The sequence below is a fragment of the Dasypus novemcinctus genome, chromosome 2, assembly GCF_030445035.2.
Source record: "Dasypus novemcinctus isolate mDasNov1 chromosome 2, mDasNov1.1.hap2, whole genome shotgun sequence".
Classification (NCBI taxonomy): domain Eukaryota; kingdom Metazoa; phylum Chordata; class Mammalia; order Cingulata; family Dasypodidae; genus Dasypus; species Dasypus novemcinctus.
In genome coordinates this window covers 67,048,897-67,067,818 of record NC_080674.1, presented here as the reverse complement: position 1 = coordinate 67,067,818, position 18,922 = coordinate 67,048,897, and the positions used below count along the sequence as shown (strand labels likewise).

At 40.1% G+C, this 18,922-nt stretch overlaps 1 protein-coding gene across 4 annotated transcripts in view; it reads left to right on the top strand.

The window, feature by feature from the left end:
* CENPK (centromere protein K) overlaps positions 1-18,922 on the top strand; it is a 64,023-nt gene that overhangs the window by 23,134 nt on the left and 21,967 nt on the right. For all 4 annotated transcript variants that reach the window (XM_004465575.4, XM_004465574.4, XM_012527933.4 and 1 more), the window contains exon 5: positions 8,732-8,778. In XM_004465575.4, coding sequence (XP_004465632.1) covers positions 8,732-8,778 — 47 coding nt within the window. The remainder of the gene's footprint in view (positions 1-8,731; positions 8,779-18,922) is intronic.

The following is an 18,922-nucleotide window of genomic DNA, read 5'->3' as shown; positions in this document are numbered from 1 at the left end:
TTTTCTAAGAGTGTGCTGTTTAATTTCCAAATTGTCGTGTGAATTCTGGGTCTCTGTCCCTTTCAAATTTCCAGCTTGACTCCACTGTGGTCAGAGATATTGTTTTATATGATTTCGATCTTTCTGAATTCATTAAGCCTTTCTTTGTGGCCTAGCATATGGTCAATCTTGGAGAATGTTCCATGTGCGTTTGAGAAAAATGTATATCCTGCTGTGTTTGGGTGTAATGATCTATATATGTCTATTAGATCCAGCTCTTCTAATATACTGTTCAAATGTTTTGTTTCTTTAGTGATTCTCTTTTGAGATGTTCTGTCCAGAGTTGATAGTGGTGTATTAAAATCCCCCACTATAATTGTAGATGCATCTATTCTTTCACTTAGTTTTTCCAGCGTTTGCCTCACATATTTAGAGGCGCCCTTGTTAGGAGCATAAATATTTATGATTGTTCGATCTTCTTGACAAATTGTCCCTTTCACTAAAATATAGTATCCTTCTTTGTCTCTCACAATTGTTTCGCATTTAAAGTCTATTTTGTCTGATATTAATATAGCTACTCCTGCCTTTTTTTGGTTGTTGTTTGCTTGTATGATTGTTTTCCAGCCATTCACTTTCAACCTCCATGAGTCTCTGGGTCTAAGATGTGTCTCTTGTAGGCAGCATATAGATGGGTCGTATTTCCTTATCCAGTGTCCCAGTCTGAATGTTTTGATAGGTGAGTTTAATCCATTGACATTCAGTGTTATTACGTTTAGAGAGTTATTTATGGTAGCCATATTTTGGTTGGATTTGTGTTTGTTATATTTTGTTTGTATTATTTTATTTTCCCCTTCTATTTTTGTCTTTCTTGTTGCTTTTACACTCTCCTCCATCTCTGACTGTCCTGTTTTTTCCTTTCTTCCTGCAGAACTCCCTTAAGAATTTCTTGAAGGGGAGGTTTCTTGTTGATATACTCTTTCAGTTTCTGTTTATCTGTGAATATTTTGAACTCTCCATCATTTTTGAATGCTAGTTTAGCTGGATAGAGTATTCTTGGTTGGAAATTTTTTTCCTTTAGTACCTTGACTATATCATACCACTGCCTTCTTGCCTCCATCCTTTCAGATGAGAAATCAGCACTTAATCTTATGGAGTTTCCCTTGTATGTGATGGTTTTCTTTTCTCTTGCTGCTTTTAGAATTTTTTCTTTGTCTTGAGCATTGGATAATTTGACAAGTATATGTCTTGGGGTGGGCCTGTTGGGGTTTTTGACCAGTGGAGTGCGCTGTGCTTCTTGGATATGTACATCTGTCTCTTTCAGTAGATTTGGGAAGTTTTCATTCATTATTTCCTGCAACACTCCTTCTGACCCCTTTCCCTTCTCTTCTCCTTCTGGAATGCCTATAATACGTATGTTTGAGCGTTTTGCGTTATCATTCAGGTCCCTAAGTCCTATGTGGATTTTTTCTACCTTTTTATTGACCACTTCTACTATCTGTTTGATTTCCAATGCACTGTCTTCCACATCACTAATTCTCTGCTCTGCCTCTTCTAGTCTGCTGATATTTGCTGCAAGTGTATTTTTGATTTCTTGAATTGTGGTGTTCATTTCCATCATATCTGTTATTTTTTTGCGCATGTCTGCAATTTCCCCTCCAAGTGTTGTCTTCACGCTGTTAACCTCTTTCATTACTTCATCAAATTTGTCAGTGATAAATGTTCAGAGATCTTTCATTGCTTGTGCGAAGTCCTGCCCCCCTTCCTGATTTTCAGTTTGTTGATTGGATTCAGCCATGTTTTCCTGATTACTGGTTTGGTTTGTAGATTTTTGTTGCTGTCGTGTCAACATTTTTTCTTGACGGGTTTAATCAGTTCCTTAGCTTCTTTGTCTAGTCTTGGAGATTAATTAGCTGTTGTTTTTGCGTAAGTGTTATATCTTCTCTTTGTCACTTTGTTCTTCTTATTCCAATTTCTTATTGCTAGTTAAACTCACTTTAAAGGAAAGTATTAGTGCTGGGGAAAGTCAATTGTGTAAGGAACGAAAAAGTGTGAAGTAGTATTGGTGATATATGTTTACAAAGCAACAATATGAGTTCTGGGAGGATGGAGGTTAGATCATGTAAATTGTGTAGAGTTATAGTAGTAGGAAAGTACCTATAATGAGGTAGACGACTGAATATGGGAGCAATGTGGTACGTACTAAGAGGCTATTGTTTTCGTGAGAGAGGGAAAGAGAAAAGAAAGGTAATAGTTTCAGGGACGAATACCAGATGGAAAACTAAACAAAGGTATTAGAAATTAAGAGTTAGACATTTTGTGGATCAAAGAAAGGGAGATGGAATATAGGAGAGATAGCAGATGGTGGAGGATATCAAGTTGTAGGGGAAAGGGGATAGTGTAGATAGGCTAAATCTATTCACAGAGAAATGAGGCAGTGGAGGGTGAGGAAACCCAGCAAATGTGAGGTATTTCCTGTAGGACCTATTGTATTGTTAAGGTAAAATAGTATAAGAAGAATATTGGGGACAAGAAAGAGAGGATTGAAAAAAAAAAAAAAAAAGAACAACAAGAACAACAACAGCAACAAAAAATAAAAAATAAAAATAAAATAAAAAAAAAAAAAACCAAAGAACAGAAACCCCGCCGCCAGGCTCGGCTGGGCTCAGCCGGGCTCCGGTCCCCCGCCTGCCGCCCGCCGCGGCTCGGCTGGGCTCGGCTAGGCTCGGCTTTCCCACCCCCCGCCCTGCGCGGCGCAGCGCGGCTCGGCTCTCCCGCTCGCTGCCCGGCGCGGCACGGCTGGGCTCGGCCGAGCTCAGCTGGGCTCCGCCCCTCCGCCCGCCGCGGCTCAGCCGGGCTTGGCCGGACTCGGCTACCCTGGCCGCCGCCCGCCGGGGCTCCGCGCGGTGCTAGCTGCCTCGGCTCCACCTACCCAAGGAGGGAATCCTCCACACTAGCTGGGATCTCCGTGTATATTTCACAGATGGATCCTCTCTGTTACCTTCCCTCCAAATCAATGTCCAGACACCTCCGGACCAGGAAAAATCCCGAAACAGCCGGTCCGAAAGAGTCTCCGACGCCTCCCAGCCAATTCCCCCCAGGAGGTAGTAACCGGGAAGTTCACTCAGCCGCCATCTTGCCTCCCCCTCCTGAAAAGTCCCAATTTATATCTTATAGACCAGTCCTTTCCGTTACCTTCCCACCAAATCGATGTCCAGACACTTCCTGCCCTGAAAAAATCCTGAAAAAGCCTGGTCCCGGAGAACCTCCAGCGGTGCCCAGCTGCCTCTTCCCAGGAGAGACGGCAAGGCAAGCTCACTCAGCCACCATCTTGTCATGTGATTATCCCATTCTTTCTTATCAGGCGGCATCGGGGATCTGTATCTCTTTTTTTGTTGTGTCATCTTGCTGCGTCAGCTCTCCGTGTGTGGGGCATCAGTCCTGGATGGGCTGCGATTTTGTGTGGGGCAGCTCTCCTTGCACAGGGGGCACTGTGGGGGCAGCCTTACGCCAGGGCACCCTTGCATGGGCCAGCACTCCTTGCATGCAGCATCTCTGTGCATGGACCAGCTTACCACATGAGCCAGGAGGCCCTGCGTATCGAACCCTTGGACCTCCTATATGGTAGGCAGATGCTCTATCTGTTGAGCCACATCTGCTTCCCATGTACTTGTTTTAATTACCATATTCATTCCAATAGCCACCATTGTTTCACATCCTTGCTACCATTTGCATTTTTATTCTTTTTAATTTAGCAATTCTGGGGTCAAATAGTGGTATACAATTGTGATTTTAATTTGCATTAAGCTGTATTGCAGACTTAATGCTTTACTTATTTTTGAACATTTCAAAGGTTGCTCATATCTACCTGTTAATTGTTGGTGTTCTTTGGTAAAAGGTAAAAGATTTATATGATCTGAAAAGAAACCAGAGTATTAAAGTGTTGGTATTTTCTGGAGGACTGTGCTCAGTTCTCTTTGATTCTCATCCTACATGCTTCATATTTTATATGTATTTTTATATATTTATACACATGTATTTCATATATTGTATATATGTATAAATAGATACACTTATTTTCTGCTTCTATTTTTATATCTATATTAATGACTTCCAAATCTCTCTATATAAACCAGACTTCCCTGCAATATCACACATCACTCTAGCTGCTATACATGTTTTCCAAAATGTTCTCCCAATTCCTCAGTCTCATGAACTGATTGGTCTATTCCTTGACCCTTTACCCTGTCAGCCAAAATTTTAAGAGTCCTCTTAGAGTCATCTTTTATCATATTTCACATATATCAAGATACTAAATATTGAGCCACAGTTCCTCAGATTTACTTCAGACCTTCACTGCCAATCCAAGAGATTATTAAAATAGGCTTTTTCCCCCTTGACTGGATATATATTTTTTAAATTATAGAAACGAAAGTTAAGAGAATACTGTAATGAATCCAGTGGATCCAAACACCTCCTTCAACAGGTATCAACATTTTTCCCATTTTGTTTTGGGCTTTTTTGAGTAGCTTAAAATGACATACACTTATTATCAGTTTCTGTAGGTCATGAGTCTAGGCACAGCTTAGCTGGATCCTCTGCTTAGGGATCTCAAGGCATAATCAAGGTGTAAGTCAGGACTCAGCTCTCATCAAAGGCTTGACTTGGGAGGAATCTATATCCAAGCTCCCTCAAGTTGTTGGCAGAATGCATTTCTTTGTGACTTATAGAAGTCATGGCAGCTTGATTTCATGTTTTTGTTTCTTTTGTTCTTTATAACTTCTTGATGTTCCAGGATTCCTTCTTTTATCGTTTCCTTTTTGTTTCAAGATGTTCTTTTAGGCATTCTTTTAGAGTCGGGCTGCTGGAGACAAAATCTCTTAGATTTTCTTTGTCTGAGATTGTCTTAATTTCTCCATTCCTGAGAGATATTTTCAGTGAATATTCAGAGTTCCTTCTGACTCCCTGGTATCTGATCAAAAATATGTTGTAATTCTTTTTGTTTTCCCCTATAGAGAAGACATTGTTTTTCTTTGGCTGATTTCAAGATTTTATCTTTGTCTTTAGTTTTCAAAAGTTTGATTATGATATAACTTGACATGAATTTATTTGGGGTTCACTCAGATTCTTAAATCTATAGTTTTATGTATTTTGCCAAATTTGGGGAAATTTAGCCATTATTTGAGTACTTTTTCAGCTCCATCCTCTTTATCCTCTTGTAGGATTCCAATAACAAAGGTTAGACCATTTATTATAGTCACACAAATCCCTGAATTTTTTTCCGTCTATTTTCTCTGTTGTCAGATTGGATAATTTCTACTCTGTGTCTTCAATTTCACGAATTCTTTCTTCTGTCCTCTCCATCTTGTTGTTGAGCCCATCCATTCAGTTTTTTAAAAATTTCAGTTATTGTACTTTTCAGTTCTAAAATTTCCATTTGATTCTTTTTTTTTTAAATTTTATTTTTAAATTTCCCTCCCCTCCCCCCCCACCCCAGTTGTCTGTTCTGTGTGTCTATTTGCTGTGTGTTCTTCTTTGTCTGCATCTGTTGTTGTCAGCGGCACGGGAATCTGTGTTTCTTTTGTTGCATCAGTTTGCTGTGTCAGTTCTCTGTGTGTGTGGTGCCATTCCTGGGAAGGCTGCAGTTTCTTTCGCACTGGGCGGCTGTCCTTATGGGGCACACTCCTTGCGCGTGGGGCTCCCCTCCACGGGGACACCCCTGCATGCCACGGCACTCCTTGGCGTGCATCAGCACTGCACGTGGGCCAGCTCCACATGGGTCAAGGAGGCCCAGGGTTTGAACCGTGGACCTCCCATGTGGTAGACGGATGCCTTAACCACTGGGCCAAGTCCGCTTCCCTCCATTTGATTCTTTATATCTTCTGTTTCTTTGCTTAGCATTTGTATTTTTTTTCCCACATGTTTAAAATTGCTCATTGAAATACTTTCATGATGGCTACTTTAAAATCTTTGTCAGATTATTTCCAACTTATATGTCATTTTGATGTTACTGTCCTTTTCTCAGTCAAATTTAGATTTTCCCAGTTTTGGGTATAATATGTAATTTTTTATTATCTTATGGGTATTTTAGGTATTATACTATGAGATTCTGAATCTTATTTCAATCTTCTGTTTTAATAGATCCCTTCTGACATTGTGCTGGTGAGGGAAGGGAGCACGGACTCATTATTGCCAGGTGGTAGTGAAACTTCAGATTCCTTAGTCAATCTCCTTCGACAACCTGGAATGTAAAAGTGAACAGTGAGGCATGCCTTATTACTGGTGGGCAGAGATAGAATTTCAGACTCTTTAGTAGGACTCTACTGACATCACCCTGGCTGGGAGGTGGAGGGACATTTTGTTACTACTCCCCACTTAGCCTCTGCTGACAATAGGTGAGGGGAGGAGGCCTCTTTACCACTGAATGGTAATAAAAGTTTCAGCATACCACTCAGCCTCCTTTGACCCTTGCGGCGAAAGAGAATCATGCCACATTGCTATTGGGTAGGGTTGGGAGTCTAGCATCCTTATATAGCCATCACTTTCCCCATGGGGGAGAGGGAGGCTTGATGCTGCTTGGCTGGGATGTAGGTCCCACTTCCCTCACTCAGTCTTTTCTGATACCGCCCTGGTGGTGGGGGAGGGGGAGATGCCTCTTTAAAGTTCAATGAGGTGAAAATCTAGGCTCCTCATATTACCTTTGCTGACAGGTATGGGTGGTAGAGTGGTTATTGTGTGTATTAGTTTCCTATTGCTACTGTAACTAATTACCATAAACTGTGGCTTAAAACAGTACTAAGGTGAGAGTTTTGAAATGGGTCTCACTGGGCTAATATCAAGATCTAGGCAGAGTTACTTTCCTTTCTGGAGGCTTGAGGGGAGAACATTTTCTTGCCTTCTCCAGCTTCTAAAGTCTGCTCACATTCCTTGTCTTATGGCCCCTTTCCATCTTTAAATTCAGCAATGGCCAGGGAATCTTTCTTATATCACATCAATCTGACACTGATTCTTCTTCCTCTCTCTCCCACTTAATAAGGACCCCTATGATTACTTTGGGTCCATTTCGATAATCCAGTATAATCTCCTTATTTCCAGGTCAGCTGATTAGCAACCTTAATGCTATGTGCAACTTTGATTACGTTATTTCAGTTATTACCAGAATATTTTGAGGATTGATTCCTAGAAGTGTTTTTGGTGTGCCAAAGGGTAAATGCACATGTACTATTACTAGATACTGCCAAAAGTTCCTCTATGGTAGTTGTACAGTTATTCATTTTCACTAACATTGTATAAGAATACCTGTTTTCCCACAACCAGTCCTGTGGAATATATTGCCAATTTTTGGATTTTTACAAATCTGATTGATAAAAAAATTATATTTCAGGAACATTTTAATATGTATTTCTCTTAGAATCGTCCCTTACAGACGTATCTTGTCTTAGTATCAGTGAATACATAGGCTGCCCTGTTGGCAGTCCCATCTAGCTTAGAGTTGCCAGTCCCAGAGGCTTTCATGCTAGAAGGAATTTTAAAATCTTTATATTCTTAGAACTTGTGCATTGTATTCGCTGAAATGATTTAGTAACCATCCAAGAGGTGCCTATAACCTCTATAACCTGAGATATAATTATAATGCCTATAAGCACATGTAGGAAGCTCCTTTTTCTTAGAAGACTCTCTCAAATAGCAGATGGCTTGGAAATTTTTCAGTCGCATTATCATTTGAGAAATTTCAAATAGTACTTCATTAGAAAAGAAAACTTTTCTAAGTTTAAGGATTGAATACTTCTTCAATTTGGCTATTCAAAATTTAGAATGAAATCAATTTATAGTCATCAGACTGGCAAAAATTTTAGAAGAGTTTATAATTATGATGGCTTTTGCTATATCTTATTCATTGATTATAGAAGTATTTCTAGAACGGAATCTGACATTCTCTATTAAAATTAAAATACACAGCACTTTCTCTGCCCAGAGGAGCCCACACCAAATCTTGGTGCATATTTCCATCTTTCTTTCCCATTTCTCAGCAAGCTCTGTTCTTTTTCCCATTTCCCAATAAATTCTTTTTACTGGCCTAACCAAAAAAACATTAAAATATAAATATGAAATTCCATTTCTGGGAATCTATCCCATAGAAATGAAAGTACTAATAGACAAAGACATGAAAGAATATTGGTTGCATCACTAATTGTTTTGGCTAAAAACTAGACACAAAATTAATGCTCAGTCCAGTAGGGGAAATTGCTCAATACATTATCACTGTGGAATATTATCCAGTAATTTAAATTATGAATTTGTGTTATATCAGATAGAAAGGATTTCCATGGGTTGTGTTGAGTGAAAACAAGATGAGAATAGTGTGATTGCATACTTATTAAACCAGCAATGACAAAAGTAACCCTAGTAAGTATGTATACAAATGTGTGTGTAGATCATATAACTACAGAGAAAAATATTTGAAGGAGACACTGTAGATTGTTAACTTTGCTTTTGAGATTGGGAAGACAAAGGAAGAAAAAAATAAATAGCAGTAAAAACATAATATATAAATATGGTTACATTTATGTAAAATTAAATATAGTTGTTGGTTTTATATGTAAAGGCATTAAATAAAAATAATTTTGTAAAATCTGCATACCGTAAGTTGTGTAATATATAAATATGAAAGTAAAGGTTTATCTTAGGAAACCACAGACATTTTTATTTTTGAGAATTAACTAAGCATATGTATAATTTTGGTTTATTTCTTTAGTAATTCCACTGAGTCAAGATGTTCTGGTAACATTTGGAAAAGAACAGGTAAGTCATTTTATGAATTTGTATTAATTCCAAATAATTTATAACTAGAACTATTTTTGGTAAATTCATGACATAAGAAATAGGATGAAACTACTTTAAAACCATACTAATTTTTTATTTCTATTTTAATTATGTTTTATTGAGCAAAATATTTTATTTAAAAAGATATGAATTTTTTTTTAAAAACTCCCCCCCCATTGTCTGCTCTCTGTGTCCATTCACTGTGTGTTCTTCTGTTTCCACTTGTATTAGGCGGCACTGGGATCTGTGTCTCTTTTTGTTGTGTCATCTTGCTGCATCAGGTCTCTGTGTGTGTGGCACAATTCCTGGGTGGGCTGCGGTTTTGCACAGGGCAGCTCTCCTTGCGCGGGGGGCCACTCCTTGCTCGGGGGGCACCCTTACATGGGGGCATCCCTGTGTGGACCAGCACTCCTTGCATGCAGCAGCACTGAGAGTGGGCCAGCTCACCACATGAGCCAGGAGGCTCTGGGTATTGAACCCTTGGACCTCCTCTATAGGTACAGGTAGGCAGATGCTCTATCTGTTGAGCCATATCCACTTCCCAAAAGATTTGAATTTTGAACTTAATTTTTATATCGGAACTATTGCTAAGGTTAGTGTTTAATATTTATTTGGAATAAGTTGCTATATGATATGTTTATTACTTACATAGCACAGAGGGTCTAAAAGAGTAAGGGATGAAATCCCATTGTGACTGCTCTCCCAGGGAAGCCAACTGCTCAGGTCACAATGGGTGGATGGCAGTTCCACTGGCCCATTTTGCTTCAGAGAACAGAGACAAATCTGTGCTGTTTGAGTGTTGAGTGTATATCCATCTCAAGGGGAGGGGCCCTGTCACTGAGAGTTCCTTCCTGATGAGCATCTGGGACTGCTTGTTCCTGGTTTCTGGGTTCAAAGTATGTTCGGATTGTTTTATTAGATCTAACATCTGCCCTCAGCTTTGGAATAGAAATAGACTGAAATACCTGCAATAATAAACAAGGAGGCAGAGGGTAGGCTAGTGTTGACTGATGGTCACTGAGTGTGTCTGTGACTCCCCCAGCAGTAGGAACCTTATTTCCATACATAATTTTGGTTGGTTAAACTGTCTTCCTAATTAAAGGCAAAAAGGTTAACCATTGCTAAATGGCCACCCACATACATATCTTCCTCTTAAAACATAATATAAATGTCAATAAAGACATTTTTTAGCATATAAGTTCATAGACTCAAAGTGAATGAGAGAGAACAAAAGCCAAAAAAGTTTGTGGAGCATGGAAATAGATCATTATCTGTGTGTTTAGAGACAGAAATAGTGACGAAAAAAAAGATTGTCTCCCTAAGGAATTAAAGAAAGTCTTGGGATTTAAAAGAACCTATTATTGTAAAATTCAGAGTTCAGGTTTAGAGCTAAAACAAGGAGATTGCTTTTACAATCAGAATATAGAACAACTAGACTTTCCCAAGTTACTGTCTTTGTTCCAATCATGCAGCTAACTTTATAGCCACATACCTGAAGATCAAGGGTTCATTATGTGGAGATGTTAAACTAGTGAGGCTCTGGACTCAGGCACACCAGGTTGGTACTTAGAAAGATTAAATAAACCTTTCCATACTGAATGGTAAAATTACCAGTTCCTTTCTCTGTTCTGTCTCCAGAGTTCCTGCAGTCTAGTAGAATATATTTCCAGACAAGGGATAAAATAATTTCTGGAGAAACTAAGTGGCACAAGAGAAAAGATACATAAGTACTAATATTTGGGGGTCCACAGTGAACAAATAGGGTGGCCACAGGTCAAAAAAGCCCCCTTTATGAACCAAGAATTTTTAGTAAGCTTTCAAATTTTAAATATGAATTGTCAGCAAAGGATCATCACACATTTGAGAAATAACTCCGAATGGAAAAGCAGGAAACTAGAACAATTGAACAAAGATGAACCTTAAGGAACTAGAGACAATTTGGGGGACAGAAGAAAATTTAAATATATTTACCTTCAGAGGGATCAGAAAAACATTCGAGTCCATGAGACAATAGAATACCAATTTTTTTTTTTAAAAAGGGCCATACCCACTAGGATGTTTACAATAGAAAACACAGAAAAATATTGGTGAGAATGTAGAGAAATTGGAACTCTCATAAACTGCTGGTGTGAATGTAAAATGATGCAGCCACTGTGGAAAACAGTCTGGAAGTAGCTCAAAAGATAAAACTTCTAGTTTCTATGTGAGCCTGCAATTTCACTCCTAACTATATACCTATAGTAGGTTATATCCAGTAATTGTTATCCTTATAAGAAGAGAGGACATACAGACATACACACTGACATACCATGTGACATACCATACCATGTGAAGGAGGCGGAGATTGGAGTGATGCAGCTACAAGTCAAAGAACACCAAGGATTTCCAGGAACCACCAGAAGTTAGGAAAAGGCAGGGGAGTATTCTTCAGTGGAGTCTTAAGAGGGAACATGGCTTTGTTGACACCTCGATTTCAGACTTCTGTCCTCCAGAACTGAGAGAATAAATTTATGTTAGGTTACCAGATTAGGTACTTTGTGAGGCAGCCCTTGGAAACTAATATAATACCCAAGAGAAACTGAAATATATTCAAGCAAAAACTTGTACATGACACTGTTCTGTCTGTGGATCAATGTTTAATCAGTGTATGTTGTTTTTTTTTTTAAAGATTTATTTATTTATTTAATACCCCCCCCTCCCCCAGTTGTCTGTTCTCTGTGTTCATTTGCTGCCTCTTGTTTCTTTGTCTGCTTCTGTTGTTGTCAGCGGCACAGGAAGTGTGGGCGGCGCCATTCCCGGGCAGGCTGCACTCTCTTTCGCGCTGGGCGGCTCTTATGGGTGCACTCCTTGCGTGTGGGGCTCCCCGGCGGGGGGGACACTTCTGCTTGGCATGGCACTCCTTATGCGCATCAGCACTGCGCATGGGCCAGCTCCACACCTGTCAAGGAGGCCAGGGGTTTGAACCGCGGGCCTCCCATGTGGTAGACGGACGCCCTAATCACTGGGCCAAGTTCGTTTCCCCTAATCAGTGTATGTTGGCATTGTGGACTAATGGCTTGAATGCAGTTATGATACGTGTTTTGTACCCAAAAGTTTTGGGTACCCCATACTACAGTTAGATAAGTGGTAGCCACACCAAGATGTAATTTAGTCTGAGTATGTCATAAGGCCTCCCATAGCTTCTCTCTTCTCAGGGTTGGTCCATTCTCCAGGGGCATTCAGGACTACCATGTGAAGCCTACTGCTTTATTCCCATCCAAGATGCATTGTCTTTCCCTTTTTTGTTTTATAGCTTTCCACCTACCAAACAATGGTAATAGATATTTGTGAACAGAATGACTGCAGCTTGTCAGAAATGTAGCTGCTATATTGTCCATTAGTCCAGGGAACTTTCTAAGCATTTAGGTAACTATAAGATTTATAGTTACGCAGTTATCAGTTTGCCACACGTTGTATACTGCTGGTCTGATGGCCTGGTGGGAAGTAGCTCCCAGAAATCTCGTCCCAGATGATATTGTTTCTAGTAGATGTAACTTGAAAAATGAATCAAAAGTACTTGATTTCCACTTAGTCATTGACAGTTGGTCTAATTCAATATCACATCCTATGACCAGAGTATCTCCCAGGGCAAGGCCACTAAAGGTTTTGATCTTCCATTTGACCCTCTCAGTTTCTAAAAGCAGGGGTGGAAGCAAACATGGCTTCACCCACTCAGACATCTGATATAATTATCCAAGAGACAATATTTTACTTTCCCTCAGATTGCTTGATGCACCAATGTAATACTGTATTTCACTCATTGCACAGTCCATTTATTCATTCCTTTATACTCTGCTGTTTGTCCTAATTTCCATTTGTCATTGATTTTTATTTATTTTTTATTAGAGAAGTTGTAGGTTTATGGAAAAATCTTACATAAAATACAGAGTTCCCATATACCACCCAATTATTAACACCTAGCCATTAGCGTGCTACATTTGTTGCAATTGATGAAAGAACAATTTTATCATTGTATTATTAACTATAGTCCATGGTTTGTATTAGGATTAACTCATCATTCCCTACCCTGACCCTAGCTCTAGTAACCTACATTCTAATTTCTGTTTCTGTGGATTTTCTTATTCAAATTATTTCGGTTAGTGAGATCATACAGTATTTGTCCTTTTGCATCTGGCTTATTTCACTCAACATGAGTCTTCAAGGTTCATCCTTGTCGGATGTATCAGATCTTCATTTATTTTTTATGACTGAATAATATTCTGTTATGTGTATGTATATACTGCATTTTGTTTATCCACTTATCAGTTGATAGACACTTGGGTTGCTTCCATATTTTGGCAATTGTACATGTTGCTGAAAACATTAGCATAAAAATATCTGCTCAAGTCCCCGCTTTTAATTCTTTTGTGTATGTACCTCCAAACTGACTTCCACAGTGATGGCACCATTTTACATTCCCACCAACAATAAATGAGAGTTCCTATTTTCAACATCCTCTCCAACACTTGTAATTTTCTGTTTTGTTTCTTTTCATAGTAGCCATTCTAGTGGGTACGAAGTGCTATCCCATTGTGGTTTTAATCTGTATTGCCCTAATGGCTAATTATGTTGAACATATTTTTATGTGCTTTTTGGCCATTTATATATCTTCTTCGGAGAAAAGTCTTTTCAAGTCTTTGGCCCTTTTTTTCTTTTTTAAAGATTTATGTATTTTTTTCTGACTTTCCTTCCCCCCTGTTGTCTGCTCTCTATGTTCATTCGCTGTGTGTTCTTCTGTGTCTGCTTGTATCCTCATTAGGTGGCTCTGGGAACTGATCCTGGAACCTTCCGGAGTGGGAGAGAGGCTATCATTCTCTTGTGCCACCTCAGCTTCCTGTTATGCTATGTCTCTTATTTGTCTCTTCTCTGTATCTCGTTGCTTCATCTTGCTGTGCCAACTCTCCACATTGGCTGGCACTCCTGTGCGAGTAGGCACTCCCGCATTGGCCGGCACTCCGTGTGGGCCAGCCCGTCACACGAGCCAGCTTGCCTTCACCAGGAGACCCTGGGCATCAAACCCTGGACCTCCTGTATAGTAGACAGGAATCCCAACTGCTTTAGCCACATCCATTTCCCGGCCCATTTTTTTAAATTGGGTTGTTTCTCTTTTTGTTATTATGTTGTAGGGTTTTTTAATTTTATTTTTGTGGTTAGTATATTTTTTATTAATACTTAAAAAAAATTTTTTTTTAAATACTTTAGATTACATAAAAATACAGGGGATTCCCATATGCCCCTCTTCCTATCCCTTTCACACTTTCTAACATTAACAACATCCCTCATTAGTGTGGTGCATTTGTTATAATTGATGAACACATAATTGAGCTTGTTACTAAGCATGAATTTCAATTTACATTATAGTTTACACTGTCCTGCACAATTTCAAAGTTATGACAAATGTAATTGCCTGTATCCATCATTGTAACATCATTCAGGACAATTCCAGTGTCCTGATAATGCCCCCATATTACATCTGTTTTTCCCTCTCCCTCCCCTTGGAACCTCCAGTGGTCACTGCATCCACATCAATGATAAAAGTTCTTCCATTGCTAGAATAACAATAAGTCTATAGTTGAATAATAGTAAATCTATAATAGTCCATCGTTCATTCTCCAATCCTGAGAATTATAGAATGATGATGCCTACTCCACCTCTAACTGAGAAGGGGCTTAGATCCCATGGGGCTGATGGATGGGACTGTCTTGCTTGCAGCTGCAGACTCTCTCTGTTCCTTGGGATGGATGTTATCAATCTCCTTGATAGTTGTCCTGGGTGAGTCCAAAGAACTAGAGAGTAGGTGTTGCAGCACTGTTGAGATTCAGGGCCCAACTGGCACATGGACAGCCCAAAGATTTAAGTTTCTTTGACATACATCTATCAACTCTAGTACTAACTATAGGTTAAAATTGAAGGGACAGAAGAGCCATGTGTAGGGAAACCACAAGAGTACAACTCTATCACACTGGGGACCATAAACTCTAAAGTATGGCCCACTGACAGGGCATCGAACTCCTGAGCTATCTGCCCTGCCCATAGTGTCTGGGTGTCTCTAGAGCCATCAGGAGCCCTGCTATTTGAGGCAGTATTTACTGTGGCAATCAGTGAGATCCTGCTGAGATGTGCATAAGCATAACCTCTGGAATGACCCCCTGACTTACTTTGAAATCTCTTAGCCATAAAAACTCACTTGTATTTACCATTTCCCTTTTATGGTTGAGGTCTTTTTCAGGTGCATTGCTAGTTGATGCTTGGTAATAATCCCTCAGTGCCAGGGAAGCTCATCCCCAGGAGTCATGTGTCACACCAGGACATTTATATGCTGAGTTTGGCTTAGAAAGAGGCCACATTTGAGTAACAAGGAGGCATTCAGGAGGTAACTCTTAAGTAACATATAATACTAGGCTAAGTTTCAATTGCAAAAGAAAAGGTTCTTAAGTACTGTCACCAAGATCAAGGGCCCCGGCGGCGGACTTGGCCCAATGGTTAGGGCATCTGTCTACCACATGGGAGGTCTGCGGTTCAAATCCCGGGCCTCCTTGACCCATGCGGAGCTGGCCCACGCGCGGTGCTGATGTGCACAAGGAGTCCCTGCGTAGGGGAGCCCTACGCACAAGGAGTGCGCCCCGTAAGGAGAGCCGCCCAGCGCAAAAGAAAGTGCGACCTGCCTAGGAATGGCGCCCCATACGCGGAGAGTTGACGCAGCAAGATGACGCAACAGAAAGAAACACAGATTCCCGTGCCGCTGACAACAACAGAAGCGGACAAAGAAGATGCAGCAAATAAACACAGAGAATAGACAACCAGAGTGGGGGAAGAAGGGGAGAGAAATAAATAAATAAATCTTTAAAAAAAAAAAAAAGATCAAGGGCCCATTGCAGTGGTTCATTCTCCTTCACCAGGCACTGCCCCTGTACTTGGACGGGTTCTTGCTGTCCCATTAGAGAATGTGGCTGAGCTCCCCAGGATGGGAATTTAATATTCTTTCAGTTATTTTTTTTTTAATTTTTTTTAAAGATTTATTTAATTTATTTATTTAATTCCCCTCCCCTCCCCTGGTTTTCTGTTTTCTGTGTCTTTTTGCTGCGTCTTGTTTCTTTGTCCGCTTCTGTTGTCGTCAGCGGCACAGGAAGTGTGGGTGGCACCATTTCTCGGCAGGCTGCTCCCTCCTTCACGCTGGGCGGCTCTTCTTATGGGTGCACTCCTTGCGCGTGGGGCTCCCCTACGCGGGGGACACCCCTGTGTGGCACGGCACTCCTTGCGCGCATCAGCACTGCACATGGGCCAGCTCCACACGGGTCAAGGAGGCCCGGGGCTTGAACCGGGGACCTCCCATGTGGTAGACGGATGCCCTAACCACTGGGCCAAAGTCCGTTTCCCTCTTTCAGTTATTGTGTGGATCTCCACCCAGTGTGACAGTGACCTGTGAATACTTGAACACATTCATATGCCTTAGTGGTATGTCCCAGGTGTACCTCCTCCCATGCATCCTCCATTACTGACAACAGTGCACCAATGATCCTCCCCTGCCACAGCTGTGACCCTTCTTGGATCCAAAACTTCTTAAAAAATTAGCCACCCACCAAAATAACCAATAAAGTTAATAAGAAGATGAAATAATAATGATAGTTTTAAAAATAACAAAATACAAAAAATTGAAATAAATATTTTTGACATTGTGTCTCATCACTAAGATCTGTTGCCTTGTATGTACAGTAACATTTTCTTCCATATATTCCACCAGTATCTTATTTTTTTTTCATTTTATCTTCAAAGAAGCTTTAGGTTACAGAAGTCATGTAAATTTTGCTCATATGGGCATTAGCTCAACAGCCCTCAACCTCCTTCCTGTCTCCTTATAAACCTATCTTTCAGATTCTAGCTCTGTGAGTCTGCTCAGTGTGCTTAATTCATCAGTGACGTCATGTAACATTTGTCCTTCAGTGCATCTTGCTTCACTCAACATAAGTCTTCAAGATTCATCCATGTTATCCCATGTGTTAATACTGTATTCCTTCTTAAAGCTGAGTGTTATTCCATTGTATGTATATACCAGAGTTTGTTTATCCATTAATCTGTTGATGGGCACTATTAGCAATAGTGAATAATGCTGCTATGAACATTGGTGTGATATATCTGTTCGTGTTCCTGCTTTCAATTCTTCTAAATAGATATGCAGCAATGGGATTGCTGGATCATATGGCAGTTCTATAGTTAGCTTACTGAGAAACCATGAACCATCCTCCACAATGGCTGCACCATTCTGCATTCCACCAGCAATGGATAAGGGTTCACTGTCCTCCATATCCTCTCCAACATTTGTAGTCCTTTGTTTTTTAACTGTTTTTTAAAAAATAGGCATCAGTCTAATGGGTGTAAGATGATAATCTCATTGTAGTTTCGATTTGCATTTCCCTAATAGCTAGTGATGTTGAGCATCTTTCCATATGCTTTTTAGCCATTTGTATTTCTTTGGAGAAGTGTTTATTCAAATCAAGTCAAATCACTTGCCCATTTATTAAATGGGTTGTTTGTCTTTTATTTTCAAGATGTCGGATTTCTTTATATGTGCTGGATATTAGACCCCTATCAGATAAATGTTTACCAAATATTTTCTCCCATTGGGTCAACTGCCTTTTCACTTTCTTCACAAACTCCTTTGAGGTGCAAAAGTTTTTAATTTTGAGGAGGTCCCATTGATCAATTTTTTCTTTCATTGCTTGTGCTTTGGATGTAAAATTTGTGAAACCATTTCCTACAACAAGATCTTATAGATGCTTCTCAACATTATCTTCCAAAATCTTTATGGTCTTGGCTCTTATACTTAGATCTGTGATCCACCTTGAGTTAATTTTTGTATAAGGTGTGAAATGGTGTTCTTCTCTCATTCTCTTGGATATGGATATTCAGTTCTCCAAGTACCATTTGTTGAAGAAGCCATTCTCTCCCAGTTGAGTGGGCTTGGTGGCTTTGTTGAATATCAGTTGGCTGTATATGTGAGGATCTATATCAGAACTCTCAGTTCTTTTCCATTGGTCAGTATATCTATCCTTGTGCCAGTACCATACAGTTTGACCACTGTAACTTTGTAGTATATTTTAAAATGAGTTAGTATGTTTCCTCCAATTTAATTTTTCTTCTTTAATTTGTCTTTGGCTATTCAGGGCCCCTTGCCCTTCTGAATAAATTTCATAGTTAGCTTTTCTAATTCAGTAAAATGCTGTGGAACAAGACCAGGAACCCACAATGAAGCATAAGCTTGAATTGTGGAGAGCCTGGGGGAAGGGACATGAAGTGCCAGGAATTTCTTCTATGGCTTTTGAAGCTGTGTTTTCTTGATTCAGCTCTTGACCAGGTAATGTTTCCCTCTATCTGGAGGAAGGTTCCTCTGTTGCTTTTGCTGAAGGAGGGTTCTAACAGTGGCTTCCCTCAGACCTGGGTCCCAGCAGTCTGAAGTAGCTAATAGCAGTGATTGGCGATCATAGTGCAGCTCCCTACGGTTTGGAGGATTAGACATTTATGTTCCATTCTGGCATCAGGAAACTGTGCCATGAGCCCAAACTGCAGTCCCCGCCACAGCTTACCGTGATGCTGTAGGTTGGGATATGGTAGCCATTGCAGGGAGGGTAAAACTTGTCAGTATTTACCACAATTTACCACCCTCTTCTCTTTCTCCACCCTGGATGAGGCACAGCGTTCTGCTAGACTCTGGAGTTTCAAAATAGTTGATTCAGACAGTTCCTGCCAATTCAATAGTTGTTTGGAGTGGGACTGATTCCTGGAGCTTCTTACTCTGCCATCTTCCCACAGTTCTTTTTGTCATTAATTTTTTCTCAGCTTTTATGCCTTTGGAAGGGACATTTGCTTCAGCCATTGTGCTGATCCAGATTCCTGGATCCAGTCTAGCAAGTGCCTCCTCCTCATTCCTTTTCCATTCATGTAGGTCAAGATTATATAAATATGAAATTAGTCAGTTATCTCAACCACTAGACAATATACCTGCATTTATTGTCAACTCCATTTTTGCTGGATGGTGCAAAGGCACAGTTCAGTCCATCAGACCTGTAAGAATTGTGGCACAAAGGTT